Below are 27,680 nucleotides of genomic sequence, written 5' to 3' on the forward strand. Positions count from 1 at the left end.
CCTTCCTGTCGTGTGAAGAGGCGCTGTGGTGGTGGCACTCCCTTGAGCATCTTGCGCTGCCTTCCCTCGTGTTCATGGTGCCCTTTCCGAGGGCGGCAGGAGGCACTCCACCTCCTCCTGTCCGCAGCTCAGCCTCCCCAGGTAACTGATCTAGTCACTCACACCAGCCATGTGAATTGCTCATGCACAAGGATGCTTTTAGTCTTCATTTGCTTGATGTGACTGATAATTTCTCTTTGAAAGTCCTTCATGGCCTAATTTTCTTTCGGTTTTCCTTTTCTTGCTTTTTTAAAAACCTCCTATACAGTCTCCTACACAAGCCTCCAGCCATCCCTCCCCAGCGCAGTACCATTTAGTTGTCCTAAGTCAGTTCCGCTGCTTTGTCACTGCCTGGAAGACCTTCCTTTCTTCTCTCCTTAATGTCATCTTCACCTTTTCAGACTATCCACAGGATGACTGAATCATGGAGACCGAGTCACTTTATTCCCTGACTGCTTTGGTGTCATTCTCCTCCTTGTGTTGTTCTGCCATTGAACAATGCAGTAAAGCTGTTGCTGCTTTGCTTGCTTGCTTTTCCTGTAAAGCTCAAAGTAAGGGACCATGTCTTATTCATCTCAGTGTACTTAGAACTCTGTTCAATAAGTGCTTGTTCAATTGAATACTTGGGTTTTGTTTTCAGTTTTTTTTTGGAAAGGAAAACCAAAGTTTGAAAGCGTGTGGGTTTTTTCCCAGATTCTTCTGTGTGAATTCATGGTTGGTAGTGATGCTTGGTTGTTGCTGTGGTGGTGGTTGTTTTATGGCTGTACCTGCAGCACATGGACGTTCCCGGGCCAGGGATTGAATCTGAGCTGCAGTGGCAACCTACACCGCAGCTGTGGCAATGCAGGATCCTTTAACCTACTGTGCTGGGCCAAGATCACACCTAGGCCTCCACAGAGACCTGAGCCACTGCAGTCAGCTTCTTAACCCACTGTGCCACAGCAGGAATTCTAGTAGTGATGTTTTAGACCATACAGCTGATACTTTCTAAAATAATAGGTAGTTAATTAAATTCACCCCAGCCTCATGTCCTTTTTAATATTGAGTTTCAGTAGCAATTCACTTTTCTTTGGGTTCTGCATTCATTTGTTTATTCCTCATTTATTCTACCAGGCACTGAAGTAGTTCAAACTCAGTTCCAGTACTTAGTATGTTTCTTTTTTATGTAAACATTGTCTATTCTTAGAGGAGGAAAAAACAAAACAGAAAAATTAAGTTAAGAAGAATCTCTTCAGTAAAAATACTTATGAAACCTCTATTGACAGCTCTTAGGTTGACATTTTCTGTGGGGTTTTTTGCTTTGCACAGATGTATTTCATAGTCCCATTTATGTGTGGGTACATATATGAATGTTATTCCACATACACTGTAGAACATAAAAATGAAAGTATATTCAAATAAATGTCTAGTGTTAATCATTTCAGTTCAAAAGCAGATTTTTAAATATGCCAGCACAACGTTGTCTCATCAGATTGAACTACGAGAACGAGAGATAGAGCGGCTGTCGGGTGTATTAGGCGGGGGTGGCTCTCCTGATATCCTTTCTCTGGAGACTAGAAATAAAGCCAACGAAAAGCTTATTGCTCACTTAAATATTCAGGTAAGGACTTTATGATTATTTCACTGAATGTCTAAAGTTATAAGTGTTTATAATGGTTGTAAAAGTGTCAGGGTTGTTCACTTGGGTGTTATTTACAGTGGAAGAAATTTGACAGAGCCAAAGTATCCACAATTGGGTGCAGCTGTTGGAAAATCAAGCCATGTTTTTAAAGAATATTTAATGAGCTAGAAATATATACACCATAATGTTAAATACTTAAGAGAATAAACCATAGGTACATGAAGCAGGACATGTGACCTTTAGAAATTTATTTATTCATCAAAGTATGGTTGATTTACCTTGTTGAGTTTATTTCTACTGTACAGCGAAATGATTCAGTTATATATGTATGTATTCTCTTTTCATATTCTTTCCATTATGCTTTATCACAGGATATTAAATATAGTCCCTGTGCTCTACAGTGGGACCTTGTCGTTTACCTGTTTTATGTATAGTAGTTTGTATCTGTTAATCCTCAACTTCTAACTTATGCCCACCTCTTTTCCCCTTTGGTAACTTATAAATTTGTATTCTATGTCTGTGAGTCTGTTTCTGTTTTGTAAATAATTTCATTTGTGTCTTTTTTTAGATTTTACATATAAGTGATATCATATGTTATTTATCTTTCTCTGTCTGACTTCACTTAGGAAGGATGATAATCTCTGGTTGCATCCATGTTGCTGCAAAATGGCATTATTTCATTCTCTTTTATGGCTGAGTAGTGTTCATTGTGTGTGTGCACCACATCTTCCTAATCCATTCAACTATCGATGAACATTTAGGTTGTTTCCTTGTGACCTTTAGAAATTTAGGTGTCACTTCTGCCTGGGCTGCAGCCAGAATAGAGTGAGTCCCAAACATGAGCAGTGCTGTTCAGTAGATGAAATAAGATATGAGCCACATATGTAACTTAACATTTCCTAGTATCGAGATTGAAAAAGTAAAAGGGGAGTTCCCGTCGTGGCACAGTGGTTAACGAATCTGACTAGGAACCATGAGGTTGCGGGTTCAGTCCCTGCCCTTGATCAGTGGGTTAAGGGTCTGGCGTTGCCGTGAGCTGTGGTGTAGGTCGAAGACGCGGCTCGGATCCCTCATTGCTGTGGGTCTGGCGTAGGCCAGTGGCTACAGCTCCGATTCGACCCCTAGCCTGGGAACCTCCATATGCCGTGGGAGTGGCCCAAGAAATAGCAAAAAGACAAAAAAAAAAGTAAAAGGGGAGTTCCCGTTGTGGCGCAGTGGTTAACGAATCCGAGTAGGAACCATGAGGTTGCAGGTTCGATCCTTGGCCTTGCTCAGTGGGTTAAGGACCCGGTGTTGCTGTGAGCTATGGTGAAGGTTGCAGATGCGGCTCGGATCCTGCGATGCTGTGGCTCTGGCGAAGGCCGGTGGCTACAGCTCCGATTCGACCCCTAGCCTGAGAACCTCTATATGCCGTGGAAGCAGCCCTAGAAAAGACAAAAAGACAAAAAAAATTTTTTTTAATAAAATAAAAAAGTAAAAGGAAAACAGATGAAATTAATTTTAATTTATTTACCTAATTGTATCCAAAATATTATTATTTTGATGATGTGTAATCAATGTTGTCAAATATCATTGCAAAATTTTACTTTTTTTGGTATAAGTCTTTGGAATCCTGTGTATATTTTATATTTATAGCACATCTCTGTTTGGACCAGCCACTTTCCAGGTGCTCAATAGCTGTGTATAGATGCTAGTAGCTACAATGTTGGACATCACAGTCTAAACTAATATTATCATCATACTAATAATCTTGTCATATTTTTAGACCTCGGCATTGGGTTTGTTTGTTTTGTTTTTTGTTTTTTGTTCTGTTTTGGTCATTTTTAGAGCCACACCTGAGGCATATGGCAGTTTCCAGGCTAGGAGTTGAACTGGGGCTGTAGCTGCTGGCCTACACCACAGCCACGGCAACACCAGATCCTTAACCCACTGAGCGAGGCCAGGAGTCAATTCCATGTCCTCATGGATACTAGTCAGATTCATTTCTGCTGCACCACGACGGGAACTCCCTGGGAAAATCTTTACATAAATTTCCTGCTTATCCTTTCCTTCTACACTGGAAAATAGATATTTTTATTAAACCACACATTATCAGCTTTGCAAATCAAAACAATATGATCTTGTAAGTCTAAAATACCTGGGGTATTAATTTTCTGTATTTTTTAAAATACATATTTTGAAATACTATTTTGAAATATTTTTTAAAATGTAATATTTGAAATATTATTATTATTATAGTAGTTTGAAATATTATTTTGAAAGTTCAGTATTTAGGATAATTTTGCAATTCTTTTACCTCATGAATTATAAATTTGGTTTAGGTTGACTTTCTTCAGCAAGCTAATAAAGACCTGGAAAAGCATATACAAGAGCTCATGGAGACCAAGGAAACAGTAACTACTGAAGTTGTTAATTTAAGCAACAAAAATGAAAAACTCTGCCAGGAGTTAACTGAAATCGATCAGTTAGCACAGCAGTTGGAAAGACATAAAGAAGAAGTGCTCGAGACTGCTGACAAAGAGCTCGAGGAGGCCAGGGTACGTCTGTGTTGTGGGACTGGTCATTATTCTCCTGGAGGGTAGTGAACTTGAGCCCTTTTGATACAGTTCAGGCTTTTGGTTTGTTTTGTGGTTTCTTTTTAAAAATTTTTTTTATTAAAGTATAGTTGATTTACAATGTTCCTTCAATTTCTGCTGTATAGCAAAGTGACCCAGTCATACTCTTTCTCACGTTATCTTCCATCATGGTCTGTCCCAGGAAACTGGGTAGAGTTCCCTGTGCCATAGAGTAGGACTTCATTGCTTATCCATTCTAAAAGTAATAGTTTGCATCTACAAACCCCAAACTTCCAGGCCATCCCACTCCCTCCCCCACCCCCTTGGCAACCGCAAGTCTGTTCTGCACGTCTGTGAGTCTATTTCTGTTCTGGCTGATAGGTTCATCTGTGCCGTATTTTAGATTCCACATATAAGTGATATCACATGGTATTTGTCTTTCTCTCTCTGACTGCCTTCACTTAGTATGAGAATCTCTAGTTGCATCCATGTTGCTGCAGATGGCATTATTTCATTCTTTTTTATGGCTGATTTGTAGTCCATTGCACCCATCTTCTTTTTTTTTTTTTTTTTGTCTTTTGTCGTTTTTGTTGTTGTTGCTATTTCTTGGGCTGCTCCTGCGGCATATGGAGGTTCCCAGGCTAGGGGTGGAATCGGAGCTGTAGCCACCGGCCTACACCAGAGCCACAGCAACGCGGGATCCGAGCCGCGTCTTCGACCTACACCACAGCTCACGGCAACGCCGGATCGTTAACCCACTGAGCAAGGGCAGGGACCGAACCCGCAACCTCATGGTTCCTAGTCGGATTCGTTAACCACTGCGCCATGACAGGAACTCCTGCACCCATCTTCTTAATCCATTCATCTTTCAGTGGACATTTAGGATGTTTCCATGTCTTGGTTATTGTGAATAGTGCTGCATGAACATAGGGGTGCATATATCTTTTTGAAGTAAGTTTCGTCAGGATGTAAGCCCAGGAGAGGGATTGGTGGATGATTTGCTGTGCAAAAGCTTGTAAGTTTGAGTAGGTCCCATTGGTTTACTCTTGTTTTTATGTTTGTTGCCTTGGGAGACTGACCTAAGAAAACATTTGTGTGCTTTATATTAGAGAATGTCTTGCCCATGTTCTCTTCTAGTAGTTTTACGGTGTCTTGTCTTATGTTTAAGTCTTTAACTCTTTTGAGTTTATTTTTTGAGCATGGCGTGAGGCTGTGTGAAAAGTCAAAAACCACATGGTCATCTCAATAGAAATAGAAAAAACATTTGACAAAATCCAACATCCATTCATGATAAAAATCTTACCAAAGTGGGTATAGAGGGAACATATCTTAACATAATAAAAGCCGTTTATGACAGACCCATAGCCAATATAATACTCAACAAAGAAAAGCTAAAAAGCCTTTCCTCTAAAGTCTGGAACAAGAAAAAGATGCCCACTCTCACCACTTTTATTCAACACAATATCAAAAGTCCTAGTCACAGCAGTCAGACACACAAAGGAAATAAAAGGTATCTAGGAGTTCTTATCATGGCACAGCAGTTAACAAACCCAACTAGTATCCATGAAGACACGGGTTCATCCCTGGCCTCACTCTGTGGGTTAAGGATCTGGCATTGCCATGAGCTGTGGTGTAGGTTGCAGACGTGGCTTGGATCTGTCTTTGCTGAGGCTGTGGCATAGGCCGGCGACTGTAGCTCTGATTCAACCCCTAGCTTGGGAACCTCCATATGCTGTGTGTGCAGCCCTAAAAGGCAAAATAAATAAATAAAATATAAATAAAAATTTAAAATTGTTGCAATTTTCACTTAAAAAAAGAAAAGAAACTTAAAAAGTCAGCAAAGGTGCAGGATACAAAATCCGTGTATTAAAGTCAGGTTCACTTTTCTATGTTAGTAATTAAAATCCATAGAGGAAAATAATGATTTCATTTACAGTCATGTCAAAAAGAATAAAATACTTAAGGATAAACTTAACCAAGGAGGCAAAAGATTTGTACACTGAAAAATGTAAAACACTACTGAAAGAAATTAGAGACGGAAATCAGTGGACAGGCATCCTGTGTCCATGGCTTGGAAGACCTTATGTTGTCTGCATGTCTACACCCCCAAACGGTCTGGAGATCGAGTGTGATCCCTCTCCAAATGCCAGGGGCATTTTTACAAAAATAGGAAAAAACCCTTAAACTCATATGGAATCTCAAGGGACCCAGATTAGCCAGGACAGTCTTGAAAATGAAGAACGTAATTAGAGCAGTTTCAATTTTGCTTTTTGTGGCCCTGGCTTCATTGTAGCACTGCCGTCATCTCATTCCTCTGCTTTTCTGCTCCTCTTGTGTGTTCTGTGCCATGCACACAGCATACTGAGCACAGCTTCTCATGTCCATTGGCAGTATTCAAGGACAGCTTGGCTCAGTACAAGATTCCGACTAGATCATAATGTTTTCCTCTTGGCCTGCAGCACTCTCAGTGGCAGGGTAGAGGATGCAAGTGAGAACGCAGATGGGTCGGATATGGGGAAACATCAGGGCCATAAGGCAAACCCTAAAATTCATGACTCAAGCCACGTCCTACAAGTACACACAGACAGATTCTCAGGTGTCCCTCTTGTCTCGCATGTTCCACATAGGCCCCTGCAAGCATTCAGGACACCAGGAAATTAAAGAGAACCCTAAACCTTGCCTCCTCTTCATTGAAATTGAGGCTTGGGGCTGGCTAAAGCCTGAGATCTCACTGGTGAGAGGGAATAGGAACCACTTGAAAAGTGACTTGCACTGACTTAGTGATAAGTATTCTTGACTTTCAGTTATTTACCTAATGGGCTTTTTATTCCTAGAAAGAGATTAAAAAAAACCTCTCTGAAATTCGGAATCTTGAAGAAACAATGGGGAAACTTCAGCTGGTAAGTAGTGTCATATTGAATTGCCAGAATTTTTGTTAGGTTTTATTTTACATTTTTTTTACTAAGATATCATTTACCTGTCATAATACTCTTTTAAGTGTACATTTCAGTGGTTTTAGTGTAGTCACTATTTTCTCATCCCAGAACCTATCCATCACTACAGAAAGAAGCCTCATACTTATTAGCAGTCACTCATTGTCCTCTGCTCTGCTGCGGACAGCCACTAGTCTGCTTTCTGTCTGTATAGTTTTGCTTATTGGAGTATTCTCTATAAATGGAATTATACAATATGTGGCCTTGCATGTCTGACTTTCATTTAGCACGATGTTTTCAAATTTCATGCAAGTCATAACATATATCATTACTTCTTTCTATGGCGAAGTAATTTTCCATTGTATGTATATATTCAGTTTCTCATATATATATATATATATATATATAGTTTGTTTTTGTCTTTGTAGGGCCACACCTGTGGCATATGGAGGTTCCCAGGTTAGGAGTCAAATCGGAGTTGCAATTGCTGGCCTACACCACAGCCACAGCAACACGGGATCCATACTGCATCTGCGACCTACACCACAGCTCACGGCAACACCTTAACCCGCTAAGCGAGACCAGGGGTCGAACCTCATGGTTCCTAGTCAGATTTGTTTCCACTGTGCCATGACGGGAACTCCAAATTTGGAAAACCTGTTAGGAATTTTATATCTCTAAATGACTGCATGACTTGTCAGTTTACTAATATCGAAAATAGAAATTGCTAATTACTTGGTTAAATTGTTGACTTATTAAAAGCAGTTAGTCATTTTTTAATATTTTTGTTTGGCAGGGCAAACCATCTTACTAGTCATATTGTTTGTTCTGGTGGTCTGCACATGAGGAACTAGTCATCATCCCCGCATAAGCCTAGATGCAGCATTTAGTCTTAGAGTCCACAACTGGCAGAAAGAATGTCTTGCTTACAGGTGGACACTCCTAGGTGGTCACCCAAAAGATTACTGAGAATTTTTTTAAAAAATAGCCTGATGAGAGAGTTCTCTTATGGCTCAGTGGTTAAGAACCCAACTAGGATCCATGAGGATGTGGGTTTGATGCTTGGCCTGACTCAGTGGGTTAAGGATCCAATGTCATTGTGAGCTGTGATGTAGGTCACAGACTCGGCTCAACTCCCGTGTTGCTGTGGCTGTAGTGGAGGCCGGCAGCTACAGCTCTGATTTAACACCTAGCCTGGGAACTTCCATATGCCATGGGTACAACCCGAAGAAGCAAAAAAAAAAAAAAAAATTGGATGAGTTTCCACTAATATTGGAAACAAAGGCTGATACTAATTCCCAAGTGTTCTCATTATATATACTCTTTTTACAGTCTAGGTGCAATGTTCTGGTGGCTGTCATAAGGCAAATTTAAAATGAAGCCATTTGTAAGGACAGGCATATAGTAAGTGCTTATATACTTAGTGATTTTTATGTGCTCACTGTGAAGAGGGAATCAAGGTGGCTTCCCATTTTATTCAACTGCTTTATCAGGTATTCAGTTCAGCTCCGTATTGAATAATTGAATTAGCTAAACCTGCTAAATGTTGTCCACTCTTGAGTCTCATAGCTGTTGTAACACTCTCTGATAAGGTGTTTTGATGATGTTTTCACTACAGTGTAAGCTCCATGAGGACAGGGATTTTTGCTGTCTGTTGCCTGCTATGTATCTGTCCACTGCACACAGTAATATGTGATTCATAAAGCCTGTCTCAGAACTAGGACCAAGTTTCAGTATTGTTGCCTAACAGCAACATGTTGCTGTAGTTACTTTCTGACCTTTCTTATTTTTTCCACTGGTACTACATTTTGTGTATTTGTAAGGGAAATACTAATCATATTGTGAGCTAACATTTGTTAAGTACTTGCTGTGTTCTGGACACTGTACAGAGTGCTTCACATTCATAGATTCATCTGTTGATAGGTAACTGGCAGTGTCCAGGTACTGGTCATCCATCGATAGGTAACCTCCAGTGTCCACGTACTGGTCATCCATTGATAGGTAACCCTCAGTGTCCAGGTACTGGTCATCCATTGATAGGTAACCCTCAGTGTCCAGGGACTGTTCTTTTTTTTTTTTTTTTTTTTGGTCTTTTTGCTATTTCTTTGGGCCACTCCCGCAGCATATGGAGGTTCCCAGGCTAGGGGTCGAATTGGAGCTGTAGCCACTGGCCTACGCCAGAACCACAGCAACGCGGGATCCGAGCCGCGTCTTCGACCTACACCACAGCTCACGGCAACGCCGGATCGTTAACCCCCTGAGCAAGGGCAGGGACCCAACCCGCAACCTCATGGTTCCTAGTCGGATTCGTTAACCACTGTGCCACGACGGGAACTCCCAGGGACTGTTCTTATCCCCACTCTGCACGTGCGGCTGAGAGCACAACTCTTGTACGTAAGGATACCTGTGGCAGTCATAGAGCATGTTCTGTGTTCTGCTTTTCTTTAAACATAAAAAGCTTTACAATTTTTTATTGCACCAGTATATTTTCATTTAAAAAAGTGTCCTAAACAAATTAAAAGAAAATAAAATCCAATAATTCTGCTGCTTTAGAAGGGAGCACTATTGAATGTGAGTTTTGAGAATCCTTTAGCCACAATTGATAATTAACTTTAATTGAAACCATATATTTGCCTGACTAAAAGTATGTGAATTACTCTTAAATAAATGTGCTTATAAAGTTATCTACTGTAAGTGTTTTAATATTTCATAAGGTTGTTAGAAATCTTAATTAAAGTGCTAACACTTGCAGGAACTAAACTTGTGTCACAAGGAAAAGGAGAGACTGAGTGATGAACTCCTCATGAAATCAGACCTGGAAACTGTTGTTCATCAGCTTGAGCAAGAAAAGCAAAGACTTAACAAAAAAATTGAAAGTTTTGCAGTTACAGGTAAAATACATAATGTTGATAACCTAAAAATGATCGTGATTTCCTTTTTAATGTATTATTTTTAGTAGCAGATGCTCTTTCATTCATTCATTCAGTAACCATTTGTTGCATGGTTACTGCCTGTCAGGAGCCAGGCCAGGCCCTGAGGTGCTCTAGGAAACCCCTGGCCGTCACTGTCCTGCCCCAGGTCCTGGAAGAGTCCATCTTTATCTACCCTCCTCTTTAGTGGAGCCTCATAGTGCTTGTGAAGGACCACTGCCTCCATGGGGTCTCTAGGTCCCGGTCTCTCTTACCTGTTCTCTCCTTTCCCCAGCTTTAGCCTTTGTGCTGGTCTTTCCCATTGGCGTTCAGACATGCTTGCCCTTCTCACAGTCTAAAATGAAGCTTTGACCCCTTCCTCTCCAGCCACTCCTTCCTCCTTATCAGACCTTTAACTCCTAAAGTAGTCATCCACAAGTGCCTTTCTGCTTGATCACCTACTGTGCTTTAGCTCCTCGGTCTACTCCAATTGGCTTCTCCTCACCTCCCAACAGCGCTGCCTTGCTCTTGCTGAGGTCACCACTCACCTCCAGTTGGCTTGTCCTTACCTCCCAACAGTGCTGCCTTGCTCTTGCTGAGATCACTACTCAGCTTGATCCTACTAATTGCAAGAGACGCTTTTCATTCATCATTTCAACTTCTAGCCCTTAACACATTTGCACATCTCCTCCCAGTCCCCTACACTCTTACTCTCTGGTCACTCCTCAGTATGAGTTCCCCTATTGATCCTCCAGATCACCTTGCATGCTGTTCTTTTGTAGCTTTTGTTCTGCTACAGTGAGGTAATTATTTGACCTTGGCCGCATATTTCATACTTACACCCTTAGCTCAGGCTGTGCTATAGTCAACGCTCAGTGAGTATCTGACGATTGAATGAAGGAAAAGATGGGAAGTAAATCCAAATATGTCTTGAAAATCATTTCATGCTTTAGAGTTGGAAGAACTCAGTTAAATTAGACTGAACTACATGAAATGGCCAATCTACTTTTGACTCCTGAAAAGGTAATTTCTGGGAGTTCCCTTCATGGCTCATTGGAAACGAATCTGACTAGTATCTGTGAAGGTGCAGATTCGATCCCTGGCCCAGTGGGTCAAGGATCTGGCATTGCTGTGGCTGTAGTATAGGCTGGTGGCTACAGCTCTGATTTGACCCCTAGCTTGGGAGCCTCCATATACCTCTGGTGAGCCCCTAAAAAGACCAAAAAAAAAAAAAGTGATTTCTGTGGTAAAGTTAATAATTGTGCTTATTTGGAGAAAGATGCATTGCTTTGATCCATTTGTGTGCATTTTATTTTTTTTTTTTATTTATTTTTTGTCTTTTTGCCATTTCTTGGGCCGCTCCTGTGGCATATGGAGGTTCCCAGGCTAGGGGTCGAATTGGAGCTGTAGTTGCCGGCCTACGCCAGAGCCACAGCAACGCAAGATCCGAGCCGTGTCTGCGACCTACACCACAGCTCATGGCAACGCCAGATCGTTAACCCACTGAGCAAGGGCAGGGATCGAACCCTCAACCTCATGGTTCCTAGTTGGATTTGTTAACCACTGCGCCACGACGGGAACTCCTGTGTGCATTTTATATTCAAGTTTAATGTTAAAATCACAAGTATTGTGATCAATTTTTTTAGGTAAATTTTCTTTTAGTGCATTTTCAGGTCACCAGAAAGTACCATGTGGTAATTTATTGCTTTACTGTGTAGTACTAAATAGTTCCCATCCTTGTATATGACAAAGACAGGATAACTTTGATTTATTGGATTTTATTTAAACTTTTAATTTTTGCTTTTTTTCTCCTTTCCTATCAATATCTCTTTGATAGCCAGCAGTTATAATATACAAAACAGCTATGCCCAACAACAATAACAACAAAAAAAAAAAAGACAAAAGACAAAAAAAAAAGGAGTTCCCGTCGTGGAGCAGTGGTTAACGAATCCGACTAGGAACCATGAGGTTGCAGATTTGGTCCCTGACCTTGCTCAGTGGGTTGACTCTCCGGCGTTGCCGTGAGCTGTGGTGTAGGTTGCAGACGCGGCTCGGATCCCAAGTTGCTGTGGCTCTGGTGTAGGCTGGTGGCTACAGCTCCAATTCGACCCCTAGCCTGGGAACCTCCATATGCCGCGGGAGTGGCCCAAGAAATAACAAAAAAAAAAAAAACAGCTATGCTTTTTAGTAGCTTACATTCTAAAAGTTATTGGTGTAATTTATTTGGCTAGTTATGAATTTTATATGCAACTTTGTTTTGAGATTTAATGATTTAATTTGCAGAAAAAGAACTTACTTTGGAAGTTGAAAGGATGAGGCTAGAACATGGAATAAAACGTCGGGACAAGTCACCTTCTCGTTTAGATACATTTCTGAAAGGTATAGAAGAGGAACGAGATTTTTATAAGAAGGAGCTGGAGAGACTCCAACATGTGATACAGCGAAGAGCTTGTTCTAGAAATTATTCTGCATGTGAGAAAATTCCAGTATTTAAAACACTAGAAAAGGTAATATCTCTTTAGAGGGTAATTGATAAGACAAAAGAGCAACTTTATGAGCACATTTTTCTGGTTTATTATTGTACTGAATGTAACTTTATTCATGCTTGCTTTAATATGTCTTTAGTTTTGATTTCTGTTTTTTTCTGTGACCTGTTCTTTAGGAACACAGCATTAATCAGGAAAGCATAGCACAGCAAAGCCCAGAAAGTAAGGAAAGATTGAATCACTCACTACATATCTAGGAAGAGGCCAGGGCCGTCTGGGCATACAAGACCTCGTATTACTGGATGGCTCCTCGCTTTCTCACCTTCACTTTCAGTGTCAGCTGCATCTTCTCTCTCAAAGGAGAATGGCTTTGTCCCTCTGGCAGGCTGCATGGCTTCATGCCATTTCCAGCCTTGGACCAGTCGGAAAGCCACGGGCCAGGCATCTCCACACGGCCATGCAAACAGGAGATGCGCACAGTGCAGTGGATGCCACGTGGGTCACACTGTCTGTCGCTGCAGCCACGTTTACAGCTCACTGGTCTCAAGATGTACATGTGTGACGTTGACTGATTTACCAGTGATTAAAAGCACCTGTTTCTATTTTAGGTCTCAGTTATTGTCAACATTTTATGAGTATCACTTGCGTTCTTTAGATTTTTCTTTCTTTTAAGCTTTGGAGCTATAGGACTGTCCTTCCTATTCAGTGAAAGTGATCAGTGATTTATTTTTCCTGATTCCTAAGTATATATGGAGCTTAAAAAAAAAGCTCAGTAGCACATACATTAACTTACACTGTATTTTCCCACCGATTCATTGTGCTTGTAATAGACGCCATAGCATAGTGCCTAAGCTAACACTCTGTCCATCAAATTCAGCTGCTAGCCCATATGGTTAAAAAACAGAGTCTAATCAGAAAATGATTCAAAACCATTTGACAATACACAGAGAATCTTTAGGAAAAAGGTGAGAGAACTGGTAAATGCAGCCAAGTCTGAAATCCAATGTTTTGATTTTTAATGACTTTGCTCCCAGCTTCCCCTAATTTTATCTAGTGTGTAGATAATGTTAGGGTAATCTAAGCCTCCAGGACTCTGGTAGGAGCTGATTTGTGTAAGTGTCCAGCATAACACCTAGTTCTAGTACATGGTTCATTTCCTTATTATTTGCTGGTTCAAAGCACACCTGTTGAGGTAGAAAGTTAGGTTCAGTTCAATAGATAGATTCTGAGTGCCTGCTCTGAAGAAGCATCCAGAATACAAGATGAGGGAGACCTGGTTCCTGGCCTCACAGTTTTTAGCCCTGTGTAGGTGTGTGTGTGTGTGGGTATGCATGAGTGTGTGCATGCTTGTGTGTGTGTGTGTGTGTGTGTGTGTGTGTGTGTGTGTTGGGAACAACAGAGTGGTAAAGGGGAATTATTAACACAAATATAGATATCTACATACAAGATACATTTAGAAAAGACCTGGAGTTCCTACTTATGCGGGCCAGTAAGTAAATGTTAGAAGATTTATACATTTTTACCAGGTACCATGTTAGGTGCTGAAGATAATGCTAAGATCAGACCTATGTGTCCCTGACAGAGCTTACATTTTAGCGGTAAAGACACATTAAACACTCAGTCATGTATACAACTTTATAATCTCGTGAATAGTAACTGTTATTGAAAAAGGAATATAGGAAGAATTCAGAATCAAGGAGAGTATGTAGGGGGGAGCTAAATCAGATTGAAAAATCTGGAAGGGCTCCTTAGAGAAAGTGACATTTGAGCTGAGACCTAGGGAGTAATGAAAATAGTCTGTCAAATCTTTATTCATTGAGCTCTCCTCTTCTAAAATCTAGGCAGACTACTTTCTTTCTGTAAGGACATTTTTATTTGTATAGGGTTAGGTTATAGATTTTCTTTTATCGTTACTTCACCTTAAGTCCTCACCCTATGTGCTCTTGTCCTGTGATACATCTTGTCCTTTTCCAGATAGATAACCTCATCCATTAGACCTTGATTTTGCTTGTTTAACCACAAAGATAGCTTATTTCCGAGTGGCAGGTACAGGGTGCTTCATGGATATCCACTGTTAACAAGTCTGCAGTGGACCTGGCATGTGCGTGGTGTGTAATGAGTATCAAGGACCAGGCTTCCAGTGCACTGGTCATAACACTAGCACTGTCTGGAGCGTCTGCATTTCTTTTTGGCCATGTCTGCAGCATGCGGATATTTGCGGGCCAGGGATCGAACTCACACCACAGCAGCAACCCGAGCCACTTCATCAACAATGCTGGATCCTTAACCCAGTGCACCACAAGGGAACTCTGGAGCTTTTGCATTTAGTATTTGCATATTAAGATACCACAGATGCCTAAGTCCACACTTATCGTCTTTATTGTCTGCAGTAGCTCTGAAGATAGTGGGTTTTTCTAATTGTACTGCAATAACAGGCATAATCTTGTCTTAGAAATGTTGGAAGTAGTTGCTTATTCAGTGAACATACTTTGTGTGTACTTTCTGGTAGAACTACTTATGTTTATCTGATTGTGAGAATAAACCTCACATAGGTTTGAAACTGGGACAGTTGGTTGGTGTGTCTAGAAAATTGATGTTTAGGGAGTTCCCTGGTGGTTCAGTGGGATGAGGAGCCAGCGTTGTCACTGCTGTGGCACAAGTTCAATCCCTGGCCTGGGAAGATCTTCGTGCTGCGGGCACAACCATTAAAAAAAGAAAGAAAGTGATGTTAGGTTCAGTTACAGAAAACACTGAGGAATGTGCTGGGCTATTGGAATGATTTGTCCTGGGTGAGCAGGTGCACACATCAGCATCACCTGGAGGGCTTGCTGAGCTGTTACTGGACCCCACCCCAAAGGCTCTGGGGGAGCCCAGAAAGGTCCCAGATGCTGCATGCTTCTGGTCTGAGGGTTACACTTTAGTTCTCACCAATGTGAACAACTCCGGGAGAAGGACAGTTGAAACATCTGATAGGATCTGATCAATCAGTATCAATGACAGCTGGTTCCCTTGCTGGGAACTTGAAGGCCAGGCAATTTGCCCCAGTACTGCTGGCACTGTCACTTCCTGCTCTCCTTGTAGGTTAAAGTTTGTGTTCCTTAATTACATTAAAAGAAGTTGTGTTCTTTTTGTCTGTTAACATCTTTCATTCAGTCTTAGCATCCTTGTGACAACCATGTGGTGATAATTATAACAAATGATAACTTCTGTTTTTAAATTGTTTCAGGGTGATTACAATTCAGAAATTCATCTGATCACAAGAGAAAGAGATGAACTTCAGCGTATGCTGGAAAGATTTGAGAAACATATGGAGGACATACAGTGCAATGTTAAATTATTGACAGCAGAAAGAGATAAACTGAGTGTCTTATATAATGAAGTAAGATATTGATTATGATTAACAGGTTATATAGAACCAGTTAATTGTAATGGAACCAGTATGTAGCCTTTAAATTACTGTGATACATAGACCTTAGTAAATTCCTTCATAGTTAGAACCATAAGCAGTAGTTTCTGCTATCATCCTTTTCTAAAGCAGAGATTTCTGTTCTTTTTTTATATTTATTCTTCCTCTTTTCCAGCCTGTCTGTGAGTCAGGTGAGTTGAGATATTTCTAAAACGCTGAATGAGTCTCCGCCTGACTGAGCCAGGTGGGCCCTTGGGACTCAGATGTGTTGGGATAGGTCTCTCATTTGGGGTGGAATCCACTAATTGGATACACTGGATATTGAGGACTTAGCCTCAGGCAGGGACAGGGGTGTGATTCAATGCGGCCTGGCCCATCGAATGTCAGAGCACAAGGCGCATCTGAGCAAAGCACGGTGTGTATCACCTAAGTTTGCTCCCACCGGGGCACTGCTGTTCGAGGGAGGGAAGACCAGGATAAAAGGCCAAGCTGAGGGAGTTCCCGTTGTGGCACAGTCCATATGCCATGGGAGCGGCCCTAGAAAAGCAAAAAGACAAAAAAAAAAAAAAGGCCAAGCTGAGAAAGCGCTTTTTGTTTGTGGAGTTTTTTTGGGATTATGTAGTGCAAAGTGATCCACTTCTGGGCTTTTCCCACTGTTGGCTTAAATGTCAGCTTTCTTGGGTCTGCTTAGTTAATTACTAGCTGTCCACCTGCTCTTTGGTTTCCAGAATTTTGTTGCTGGTACTTCTCTCAATCTCCTTGTTTTTTTGTTTTTATATATTTTAATCCTCATACTCTCATGTTGGTTGCATTTGGGGAGAGAGCAAAAAGTAGCATGTGTTTAGTTTGCCTTTTTTATTTTTAATTTTTATTATTATTATATATTTTTGTCTTTTGTCTTTTTTCTTTTTAGGGCCGCATCTGCGGGATATGGAGGTTCCCATGCTCGGGTCTAATTGGAGCTGTTGCTGCTGGCCTACGCCAGAGCCACAGCAACGCAGGATGCAAGCCTCGTCTGACCTACACCACAGCTCACAGCAACACTGGATCCTCAACCCACTGAGCAAGGCCAGGGATCGAACCAGCAACCTCATTGTTCCTAGTTGGGATTTGTTTCCCCTGAGCCATGACAGGAACTCCCAAGTTTGCCATCATGGCTCAGTGGAAACTCCCATTTTTAAAAATGAGAACATATCCTGGAGGTTACCATACTAAGTGAAGTAAGTCAGAGAAAGACAAATATTATGTGATATGACTTAAACTGTAGAATCTAAAAAAATGTTATAAATGAACTTACTTACAGAACAGAAACAGACTCCAGTGTTTTTTAATTTATATCTTTTAATTCTTTAAGGCTCAAGAAGAATTATCTGCACTAAAACAAGAATCTACCCAAACCACCATCTCCCATAATACTGTTAGTCTAATGGAAAAGGAAAAAGAACTTGCATTATCTGACTTAAGAAGAATTATGGCAGAAAAGGAAGCTTTAAAAGAAAAGTTGAAGGTAAGTAATAAGTGACTTACTTTTGAAAGGTGATTTATTGAGAAAAAGGGAGGTCTTTTATATGTTCCAGTGACATGACTCTTTGGAATCCCAATCAGGGATTGGCAAATCATGGCATAGGAGCCAAAGCCAGAGTGTTTTTGTATGGCCTGTATGCCAAGAATGGTTTTTATATTTTAAAGTCATTGAGCAGATATCAAAAGAAGACTGTTTCATAACACATGGAAACGATGAAATTCAGGTTTCATTGTTGATACTACGTATGCATTGGATATTCATTTGTTTGTGTTTTGTGCTGCATTGGCAGAGGTGAGTAATTGCAACAAAAACTCTGTGGTCCCCAAGGCCCAAGATATTTATTACCTGTTTCTTTTTAGGAAAGAACCAACCTCTGATCTCAGTAGTTTTGTAAAACAGCTTCATTGAGATATTCGCTTACAGTATAATTCAACCACCTAAAGTGTACAATTCGCTGGTTTTTTGTGTATTCCCAGACTTGTTCGGCCATCACCACAGTCAGTTTTAGAGTATCTTCATTATTCTGAAAGAAGCCGTGAGCCACTAGCAGCTGCTCTCCATCCCCCTCCCCCTCAGGCCCAGGCAGCCCACGGGTCTGCTTTCCGTCTTGAGATTTGCCTACTCTGGATGTTTCGTACAAATTGAATCATTCAGTATTTTTTTTAATGTCTGGCTTCTCAAGCTTAGCACAGTGTTTCAAGGTTCATTCATTATGTGGTATGTAGCAGGACTCTTCCTTTTACTGTGGAAAACATTCCATGTGTGGGTGGCCAACATTTACTGATCCTTGGGGTGGTTTCTCCTTTTTAGCTGTTATGAATAATGGCGCTCTGAACATTCGTGTAGTTTTTGTGTGGATGTGTGTTTTTATTTGTCTTGGGTAGAGTTCTGATTTCTCCATATCCTCACCAATACTGGTTACCTACCTTTTTGTTAACATCATCTTTGGGGGTGGAGTAATTACCCCTGTGGCTGTTGTGCTTATTTTCATGGCTTATTTGGCCACTTTTACATCCTTTGGTAGAGAAATGTCTATTCATATCCTTTGCCCATATTTGAATTGGATTCTTTGTCTTACTGAGTTGTAAGAGTACTTTATATATTCTCAATATTAAACCCTTATCATACATGTGATTTGCAAATATTTCCCCCCATTCTGTAGGGTGTCTTTTCATTTTCTTAGTATTACCCTTTTAAGCACAGAATTTTTCATTTTGATGAAGTCCAGTTTATTTTTTCTTTTATTGCCTGTGCTTTTGGTGTAATATCTAGGGGCAGTATTTTATATTTTACAATCTCCCCAAAAATGTTAATCTACTTAAAGTGCTTAACAGTTCTCAGCACATTATGAGAACTCAGTATTAACTGTTGTTGTTACTATTGTGGAGTCCATAGCTTACTTCCAGTAAATATTATTGAATTAATGCTTAGAAATTAGTAGCTAAGGTTAAGAATAAGAACATTAAAGTATTATAAGGGTAGTCTTTATGTCGTAAGTTTTCAGTTAGTTTTACCCCAACAGAATACTTCCAATTGGGATCTTTTGGAGTACTTCATTCCAGAAAGTGCTTTTTTTTGCTTTTTTTTTTAATAATGATTTTTATTTTTTTCCATTATAGCTGGTTCTATCAATTTTCTGTTGTACAGCATGGTGACCTAGTTACACATATATGTATACATTCTTTTTTCTCACATTATCACGCTCCATTATAAGTGACTAGACATAGTTCCCAGTGCTACACAGCACAGAAAGTGCTTTTTTATAAAAATAAGTGTTAAAATCACCAAATGGAAAACTTATGTGCAATATGTTTACTCTTAGTAAAAGCTACTGATTTGTCCCTTTCCATATCTGTTGAAATGAGTAGGAAATGTAAAAATAGGACTTAAATGCTGTAGTACTGAAAACTCAGAAAAAGTGATGTTCATATTACCAGATTCTTTCTGGGTTACAGGAGGCAGGACTTAGGAGTTTACAGTAGGTCTCCTACCTGAAACCTGAACTAACCCTCTCAGTCTTTAAGTCTCTAGTAGTCTCCTGGTGTTCTCTGTGCAGAACCCCTCTGACATCATCACCGATTCTTCCCTTCTGAAAGCTCCTGTTTCACTTGATCACAAAACCATATTGATGCTACCTGTTAAATAATCGTTAACACTTATTAAACCCTTTCCGTGTAGGAAGCTCTGTTCTGAATACTTTCTTAAGGGCATCTCAGTAAATCTTTGCCTTTTCAATTGGGTCATGCTTACACACATGATTTCTGAGTTACAGTAAGTTTAAATAATTTGGAGTTCCCATCGTGGCTCAGTGGTTAACAAATCCGACTAGGAACCATGAGGTTGCAGGCTCAATCCCTGGCCTTGCTCAGTGGGTTAAGGATCCAGTGTTGCCGTGAGCTGTGGTTGTAGCTTGCAGACGTGGCTCGGAACTGGCGTTGCTATGGCTCTGGTGTAGGCCAGCGGCTACAGCTCCGCTTAGACTCCTAGCCTGGGAACCTCCATATGCCGCAAAAGCAGCCCTAGGAATGGCAAAAAGACAAAAAATAAAATAAAATAAATAATTTATCCAACCAACAGTCACATGATAGATGTTCAGCACTGCTAACCATCAGGGAATGCAAATCAAAGCCACAATGAGAAATCACCTCACACTTGTCAGAATGGCCCTCATTAAAAGAACATAAATAACAAATGTTGGTGCAGGTGTGGAGAAACGGGAACCCTCTCACACTCTGGTGGTAGGAGTGTGAATTGGTGCAGCCACTGTGGAAAACAGTACAGAGGTTCCACAAAAATCTAAAAATAGAACTATATAACCCAGCAATTCCATTCCTGGGTATATATCTCAAGAAAATGAAAATCCTAATTCAAAAGATATATGAACCCCAGCCTTCATAGTGGCATTACTTACGATGCCAAGATAGGGAAGCAACCTCAGTGTTCATCAACAGGTGACAGGATAGGGAAGGGCTGGTGTACAGCAGACTCCACTCACCATCAAAAGAATGGAACTTTGCCTTTTACAGCAAAGTGGATGGACTTGGAGAGGATTGTGCTTAGTGAGTTAAACCAGAGGAAGATGAAAACTGCGTGTTGTCACATATGTAGAATCTAAAAAATAAAACTAGTGAATATAACAAAAAAGAATCAGGCTCACTGATACAGAGAATAAACAAGTGGATGTCAGTGGGGAGAGGGATGGTGGGAGACGCAAGATGGTGGAGAGGAGTAAGAGGCACAAGCTACTGTGGATATAAAATAAATGAGCTATAGGGTGTCTAGTACAGGGAATGTGATAACCGTGAGTGGAGTCTAAGCTTTAAAATTGCGAATCACTGAATTGTGCACCTAGAACTTGGTGAGGCAACTATCTTAATGAGAATAATAATAGTTTGCCCAAGCTCTCTTAGCTGCTAAGCCACGAAGAATCTGGCTCCTGAGCTCGCATTGGTTCCCCTTTGCCTGCTGCTGCCTTTGCTGGCCGTCGTTCTCTCACCTGCGCTGGTACATGAGTGGCCCCTAAACTTGTACTCCACCCTGAGGTCAGAGTCACCTTGCACAGATGTGAATCTGATCACATCACTTCTGTTTGAATCCATCTGTTGTTTTCAGGGACTTGAATGATTGGACCTGGCCCGCTTCAGAGTCTGGCTTCCTTTCCCCAAGCTTATCCCTCCTCTTCCCCACCCCTCATGTTCTCAATGCCAGGCTCGATGGGCTTTTCCCGGGCCCTCAGCCTTTTGCACAGGCTGCTGAAAACCCTTCCCCACCAGTCCCCTCACTGGCAATGCCCTGCTCATCCTCTAGAGCTGGGTAAATATCTTTTCTATATGTTGCCATAAAGTTCCTTTTCCTAGGAAGTATTCACGGATTTTACTTTAATATCTTGTTTAAGGTGTGTCTTTTCTCCTGTAGTCCCCAGGCATAGACTGTCATGTCTGTGACATCAGAGGCTTTGTTATTTTCCTTGCTATGGTTTTCCTAACACCTTTCTTGGTTCTTGGTACATAGTGTACATAGTATAGACTCAATAGTAGTTGAATCACTTAGTAAAAAAAATATAAGGAAGCACAGTGACCTTTCTGAACATTAGCTGAATAATGAATAACATGTTAGATGTAAGAATTTGCACTAGAAAAGTTCTCAGGTTTCCCCAGCATACCCCTTGTCCTAGACTCGGCATCAGCAAGAGCTGGACGAGGTAACCTCACCAGAAAATAGGCTTGTGTCATTGCCTTGTTGACCAGCTCACTCCGGAAACTCTGATCTCTTACATGGCCCTGTAGTATCCTGTTTCCTGTGTCCTCCTGATCCCATCCCTTTTTCCTTAGCACTGTCCCTCTTAACATCTCTCAGGAAGGCGCACTTCTGAGCTTAACCTGGTTGTGCTGATGGATTGACCTGTGTAAATGGTTTGCAGATAAACCCACAGCAACCCGTCTTCTGTTGCCGTCACATGCGGAGGTAGAGTGTAAAAGATGAGAGCTCCTCGTGGTTTTGTTTTCAAGCAAAAGCATCATTTTTTGTAAAATTTCTAATGATTTTCTTTCTAAGACATTTCTGTGTTATAAAAAGACAAATGAATAGTACTGTAGATGTGATTTCTTCCTTTGGTGATTTTGTATTCCTAGCTGATGTGAATGAACATCTGTAAAATTCTCTTACAGCATCTCCAGGAAATGAGTATTTTTGGAAAATCAGAATTAGAGAAAACGATTGAACATTTGACGTGTGTTAATCACCAGGTAATTTATCAAACTGGATTTGGGGTATATTTTGTTGTATGAGTGATTATTTCCGTTATAGTTTTAGTGTACTGTATATTTTTAAAATCACAAAAGAATATGTTAGAGAAGCTGCGTAACAGTGGTTAGGAGTAGGCCCTCTTGTCTGTAGGCAAGTTTCCTTTTTTTTTTTTTTTTTTGGTAGGCAAGTTTCTTAAACATTCCATTCCTTAGTTTCTTTGTTTGTAAAGTACAAATGGTGCTAATACTTCTTAGAGTTTTTGTGAAAATAAAATGAGTTAATACCTGTCAAGAACTTAGAAGAGTCACTGGCGTATCATAATCACTCAGTCGGTATTAGCTATGATTATTGTTTTGCTCTTGTTCACAAAATTAAGTAATACAGACCTGGAGTAAAAAGTGAAATTCATTTTCATTCCTTATTGTTCTCACTAGAGATAGGATTTTTAACAAGTTGGTGTGTGTTCTACTAGTCGTTATTTTCTCTGCATTTTGTTTTGCTTAGTCTCCTTTCCGATGTTTTCACCGTTTTTATTTGTCTACCAATTCTATCATCTGTTTCTGTCAACTTTGAGCCAGCTGATTTTTTTCCCCTCTTCTTCAGCTGTATTTTCCTCCTTTGAATTCCTGGTAACTTTAGATTGGATGCCAGACATTGTAAACTTTATTTTCTTGCTGGGGAGCTTGTATTCCTAGACACCCCCTGGAGGTTGTTCTGGGATAAGTCCGAGGGAAGTAGCCTGATCTTTTTTGGTCTTGCTTTTAAGCTTCATTACGTAGGACCAGAATAGCACTGAGTTTTGGGCTAATTTTGTTTTACTGCTGAGACTGGATCTTTTGGAGTGTGCTACCTGCTGCCCCATGAGTTGCGAGGTTTTCAGATGACTGATGGGAATAGAAATTACCCCTGGTCTTGCGTGCTCCCTCAGTATTGTTCCTCTAATTCTTTGATGGTTCTTCCATAGCCTTGGGTGGCTTTCTGTGCGTGGAACTCTGCTCAGCTGGGAATTCAAAGGGCATCATCCACAGACCTTGAGCTCTTTCTCTGGTGTCTGTCCTACAAACTCTCAGTGCCTTGGCCTCCCATCACCCTCGCTCCTGTATTCTGAACTTAGGGGAACCACCGGGTCCAGCTGGGTTTCTTTCCCTGTGCCATAGCCTAGAAATTCTTCAAGAGCATATAGTAGAATATGGGAGAGGCAGTGTTTGAAGACATGGCAACTGATATTTTTCTAGGCATTGTCAAAAATGCAGGAACTCTCTGATGCACAGTAGCATGACAAGTCCCAAGCAAGATAGATTAAAAAGAAAATCCATACCATTTTTATAGTGATAAATAATACAAGACACCTATATATAGTTTTATAGGATCTTAATAGAAAATGTTCTGCAACTTTATTAAAAGACATTATGAAAGACCTAAGTAAGTAGAGAGGTATTTCAGATTTATTAAAAAGGTAACAAGGAGTTCGTGGCGCAGTGGTTAACAAATCCAACTAGGAACCATGAGGTTGCGGGTTCGATCCCTGCCCTTCCTCAGTGGGTTAACAATCCGGCATTGCCGTGAGCTGTGGTGTAGGTTGCAGATGCGGCTTGGATCCCGCGTTGCTGTGGCTCTGGCCTAGGCCGGTGGCTGCAGCTCCAATTTGACCCTTAGCCTAGGAACTCCAAGAAATAGCAAAAAAGCAAAATTTAAAAAAAGGTGACAAGTATCATGTTTGGTTCACCCCAAATTGATCTGTAGAGTTGATGTCGTTTCAGCTGAACTCCCAGGAATATCATGTGTATATGGGGGGGCGGGGGAAGAATTGACAGTAGATTAAAAATTTAATGGAAGCAAAGAACCAGGAATCACAAAGAGAAATTTGAAAAGAACACAGTGTGGAACTTATCCTACACTATGAAGGGTTTTGAGTCAGTATTTAAGATACGGTTCTAGTGCTCAGGGATTAAGAGTGATAAAACCCAGTAGAGAGCAAACCCACAAACCCACGGGTTCTAGAGGACTCAGATCGGTGGGGTAAAAGAAGACTCTTCAGTAACTGTTTCTGGGACAATTGACTATTCATACATGTATATAAAAAAGGAATTGGACCCTACCTAAAATATACCAGGCCCAAAAACCAGTTCAAGGTCACTTGCAGCCTTGAATGTTCAAGAAATAACTATAAATTTTAAAAGAAAATACAGGAGAAAATCTTTTTGACCTTGGTGAAATAATCATGGCAGGCATTTATAGAGCACTTACTGTGCATGAGGTCCTGTCCTCAGCATTGTATACACATGTACATAATTTTAACTCTCACAACAACCATAAGAAGTGAATGCCACTGTTCCCCTCACCTCATAGATCAGGAAACTGAGGTGGAGAGGAAGTGAACCAAGATCACACAACTGGCAAGTGTCTGGGGCCAGAGTATTCGCTCCTAAACAAGGCACAGATGAGTTTACTTCTTTACAGAAAACATAGATAAATAGGACCACATTATAGGAAGGTCCTTTATCAAAAGCCATCAGTTGAAAAGACAAGCTACGGATTAAGAGAACAACTTGCTGTATATTTAACCTAAAAAAAAACCTCAACAGTTGTGAATTGACACTTGAGGGCATAAGAAATTATAAATGGTTCTTAAATGTAAAAACATGTTCTCTACCTCAATAATAGGGGAAATACCAGTTAAAACCACAGCAAAATCATTTCATATCCATCAGGTCATCAGAAATTAACAAGTTATACCAAATATCATTAGTGAATGTGTGGCTTCTTGGGGTACAGACTGGTCCTCTTTGGAGAGTATTTTGGCATTGTTCCAGGTTGGCAAAGGTATACTCTATTAGCCAGCAGATCCATTTCTGGATAATGTACTCAGGATCAAAGTCAGTAACCTCTGGCCCCTGGACCAAATGTGGTTTCCAGTCTGTTTTTGAATTATAGCTTGTCTTGGCACATAGCCATGCTCATTGAAAGAGCCTGTGGCTCTTTCATGTCATACTCGGGTAGTGACAGAATCAGAAGGCTCACAAACCTAAAATGTTTACCCTCCAGCAGAAAAGAGAAAAAAGTGTAGATGTAAGTTGTGAGGAAAGTAGATGAACTGTGGTAAGTCATGCAGTGAAGTGTCACAGAGCAGCAAAGACGATGGATGGTGTCTGCAGACATTAGTGTGCAAGAATCTTATGGACATGATGTTGAAGAAAACGTGCAGCGAGTCCATTTTTGTGGGTTCAAAACCATGCTAACCTCATTTGTGTCGTTTCGAGACTGGTAAAGATGTGGCGTGTGCCCAGGAAAGCGGGGAAGAGGGGGTTGGAACTCAGGTCGTGGTCCTGTGGGCAGCTGCCTGAGCTGCTCACAGCTATTTCAGAGGTTCCGCTTATGTTTCTTAAGCCAGGTGATGGGTCCCCAGGTGTTCAGATTGTTAATCTTTATATAGTTCTGTTTGTACAAGAAATCTGGAAGATGTTTAATAAAAAAAAAGTGTCTTTTCCCACCTCCTTTTCCCCCAGATTGCCATCCCCAGCTCTTTAACCATTTCCTGCTGTTTAGCTCCCTGTTTCCACATGAGCTGCTGTGCTGCTTGGCCTGCCTGTGCTGATTTCAGGTTGTTGGGTGAGAGTCAGTGATGGGGGATGAGGCTTGGCGCTCCCCTCTCCCTCCTCTGTGTTGTGTAAGTGCATGTTTTGCCCACTTTAGTAGTTAGTAGGCTACATGACTTCTTGTGGTTCATGGTCCAGCAAAGTGGAACAGTATCTGCTCTTGTAGACCTTTTTTCCTGGAGTTAAAAATTGCTTTTGTTTTGTTTTGGTTTTTGTTACCTGTTTTTCATTGCTAATTTCTGCCATATGCCTTTCAGTAATTTTTGAGTGTTCAGTCCTGTCAGTTCTGCTTTCTTCCCTACATGCGTCCCCTCCTGAGCTCTCAGCTTGCTCCACTGTGGACGGTGTCTCCACGGCTCTGCTCTCAGCACTTTCCTGTCCCTCTGCTGGGCAGCCTCCTGTTTTCGTCTTTCTTGGCCTGTTCCTTTGTTCTGGTCTAGCACCTTCTCCAACAGTTTCCTGTGAAAGAATACATGGAAGGAGATTTCTTTGGTGCTCTGCTTGTCTGAATTTTTTTTTTTTTTTTTTGTAGGGCCAAACCTTCGGCATATGGAAGTTCCCAGGGTCTAGTGCTGGATCCTTAACCCACTGAGCCACAGTGAGAACTCCCGATTATGTCTTTATTCAACTTTCATATTTAATTTGTGATTTGGCTTAAGCATATGGAAATCTAGATTGGAAAATTATTTTCAAGAAAAATTTTGAATGCTGTCCTCTATTGGTCTTTCAACTTCTTTGAGTTGTTTGATGCTATTCTGTTTCCAAGTCCTTTGTACACTTGTTTTTATTTCCGAAGTTAGGATGTTCTCTTTATCTCATTTTTTTTTTCAGTTTCTTTGGTAATTTTTTATACTCTTCTCTTTTCTCTCTTTGAAGCTTTTATTAGTTGGTTTTAGCCTTTCTAAAAAGACCTGATGTTCTTATCCTTTCTCCTTTATTTTCTCTTTGACATTTTGTTCTACTTTTGGAAGATGGCCTCAACTTTATCTTTTAGCCTTTCTATTGATTTTTTCGTATATTGTTAACTCCTAAGAGAACTTTCTAGAGAGAGGTTCCTGGGATGTAAGTGTCCCAGAGCATAGACCTACAGCCTCCTCAAGACCTCCTGGCCACTCTCTGCCTCTGTGTGCAGCTCTTGCAGGCCAAGGCAGCTGGAAGCTCATTGCTCTTCTCTGCTGTGGTCATTTGAGGTCAGGGATTCTCAGTGGGGTCACTTCTGTCTCTAAGAGCTGTGTGTAACTTCTGGAGGGTTTTCGGCTGTCACAGGGGAGAGATTCTTTCATGTCTGGCCAGCAGAGGACAGGAATCTGCTGAACACCCTACAAGGCACAGTGCAGAGGACGGCCCCGAAGTGAAGCGTTGCCTGGCTTCGGAGGTTGCTCGTTCCTGGGTTCAGAAATGGCCTCGGATCATAGCTCTTGTCTCCATTCGCTCTGCTCTTTGTCTTCCACACACTGTTGAAGTCGCTCATTCACCCTTGTTTTCTTGCTCATTCTCTCTATCTTTATGCGTATAGAACTTTCTTATTCCTTTGCTGTCATTTTAGCTCTGTTTCTAGAGGAGGGGAGATAAAAATGTGTGTTGTCAGTCTACAGTTTTAACTGGAAGACTTACATTTATCACTCATATTTCTTGGTTTCAAGTTTTATACATTACTCCGTCTAGAATTTATTTTTGCATGTAAAAGAAAATATAAATCTAGCTAATTTTTTGTCTCCAATGAGTGGATGTCCCAATATATATATATTTTTTTTAATTTTCAAGATTTTTTCCTTTTTGGCCACTTCACAGTATACGGAGTTCCCAGGCCAGGGAGCAGATTTGAACTACCTTTGCAACCTATGCCACAGCTACGGCAACGCTG

At 40.8% G+C, this 27,680-nt stretch overlaps 1 protein-coding gene across 2 annotated transcripts in view; it reads left to right on the top strand.

The window, feature by feature from the left end:
* Window positions 1-27,680, top strand: part of CEP135 (centrosomal protein 135) — a 73,453-nt gene that overhangs the window by 14,755 nt on the left and 31,018 nt on the right. For both annotated transcript variants that reach the window (XM_047798878.1, XM_047798879.1), the window contains 8 exons: window positions 1,511-1,639; window positions 3,982-4,197; window positions 7,050-7,115; window positions 9,901-10,039; window positions 12,341-12,564; window positions 15,770-15,922; window positions 17,304-17,456; window positions 22,142-22,219. In XM_047798878.1, coding sequence (XP_047654834.1) covers window positions 1,511-1,639; window positions 3,982-4,197; window positions 7,050-7,115; window positions 9,901-10,039; window positions 12,341-12,564; window positions 15,770-15,922; window positions 17,304-17,456; window positions 22,142-22,219 — 1,158 coding nt within the window. The remainder of the gene's footprint in view (window positions 1-1,510; window positions 1,640-3,981; window positions 4,198-7,049; window positions 7,116-9,900; window positions 10,040-12,340; window positions 12,565-15,769; window positions 15,923-17,303; window positions 17,457-22,141; window positions 22,220-27,680) is intronic.

The sequence above is a fragment of the Phacochoerus africanus genome, chromosome 10 (genome assembly GCF_016906955.1).
Source record: "Phacochoerus africanus isolate WHEZ1 chromosome 10, ROS_Pafr_v1, whole genome shotgun sequence".
Taxonomy (NCBI): domain Eukaryota; kingdom Metazoa; phylum Chordata; class Mammalia; order Artiodactyla; family Suidae; genus Phacochoerus; species Phacochoerus africanus.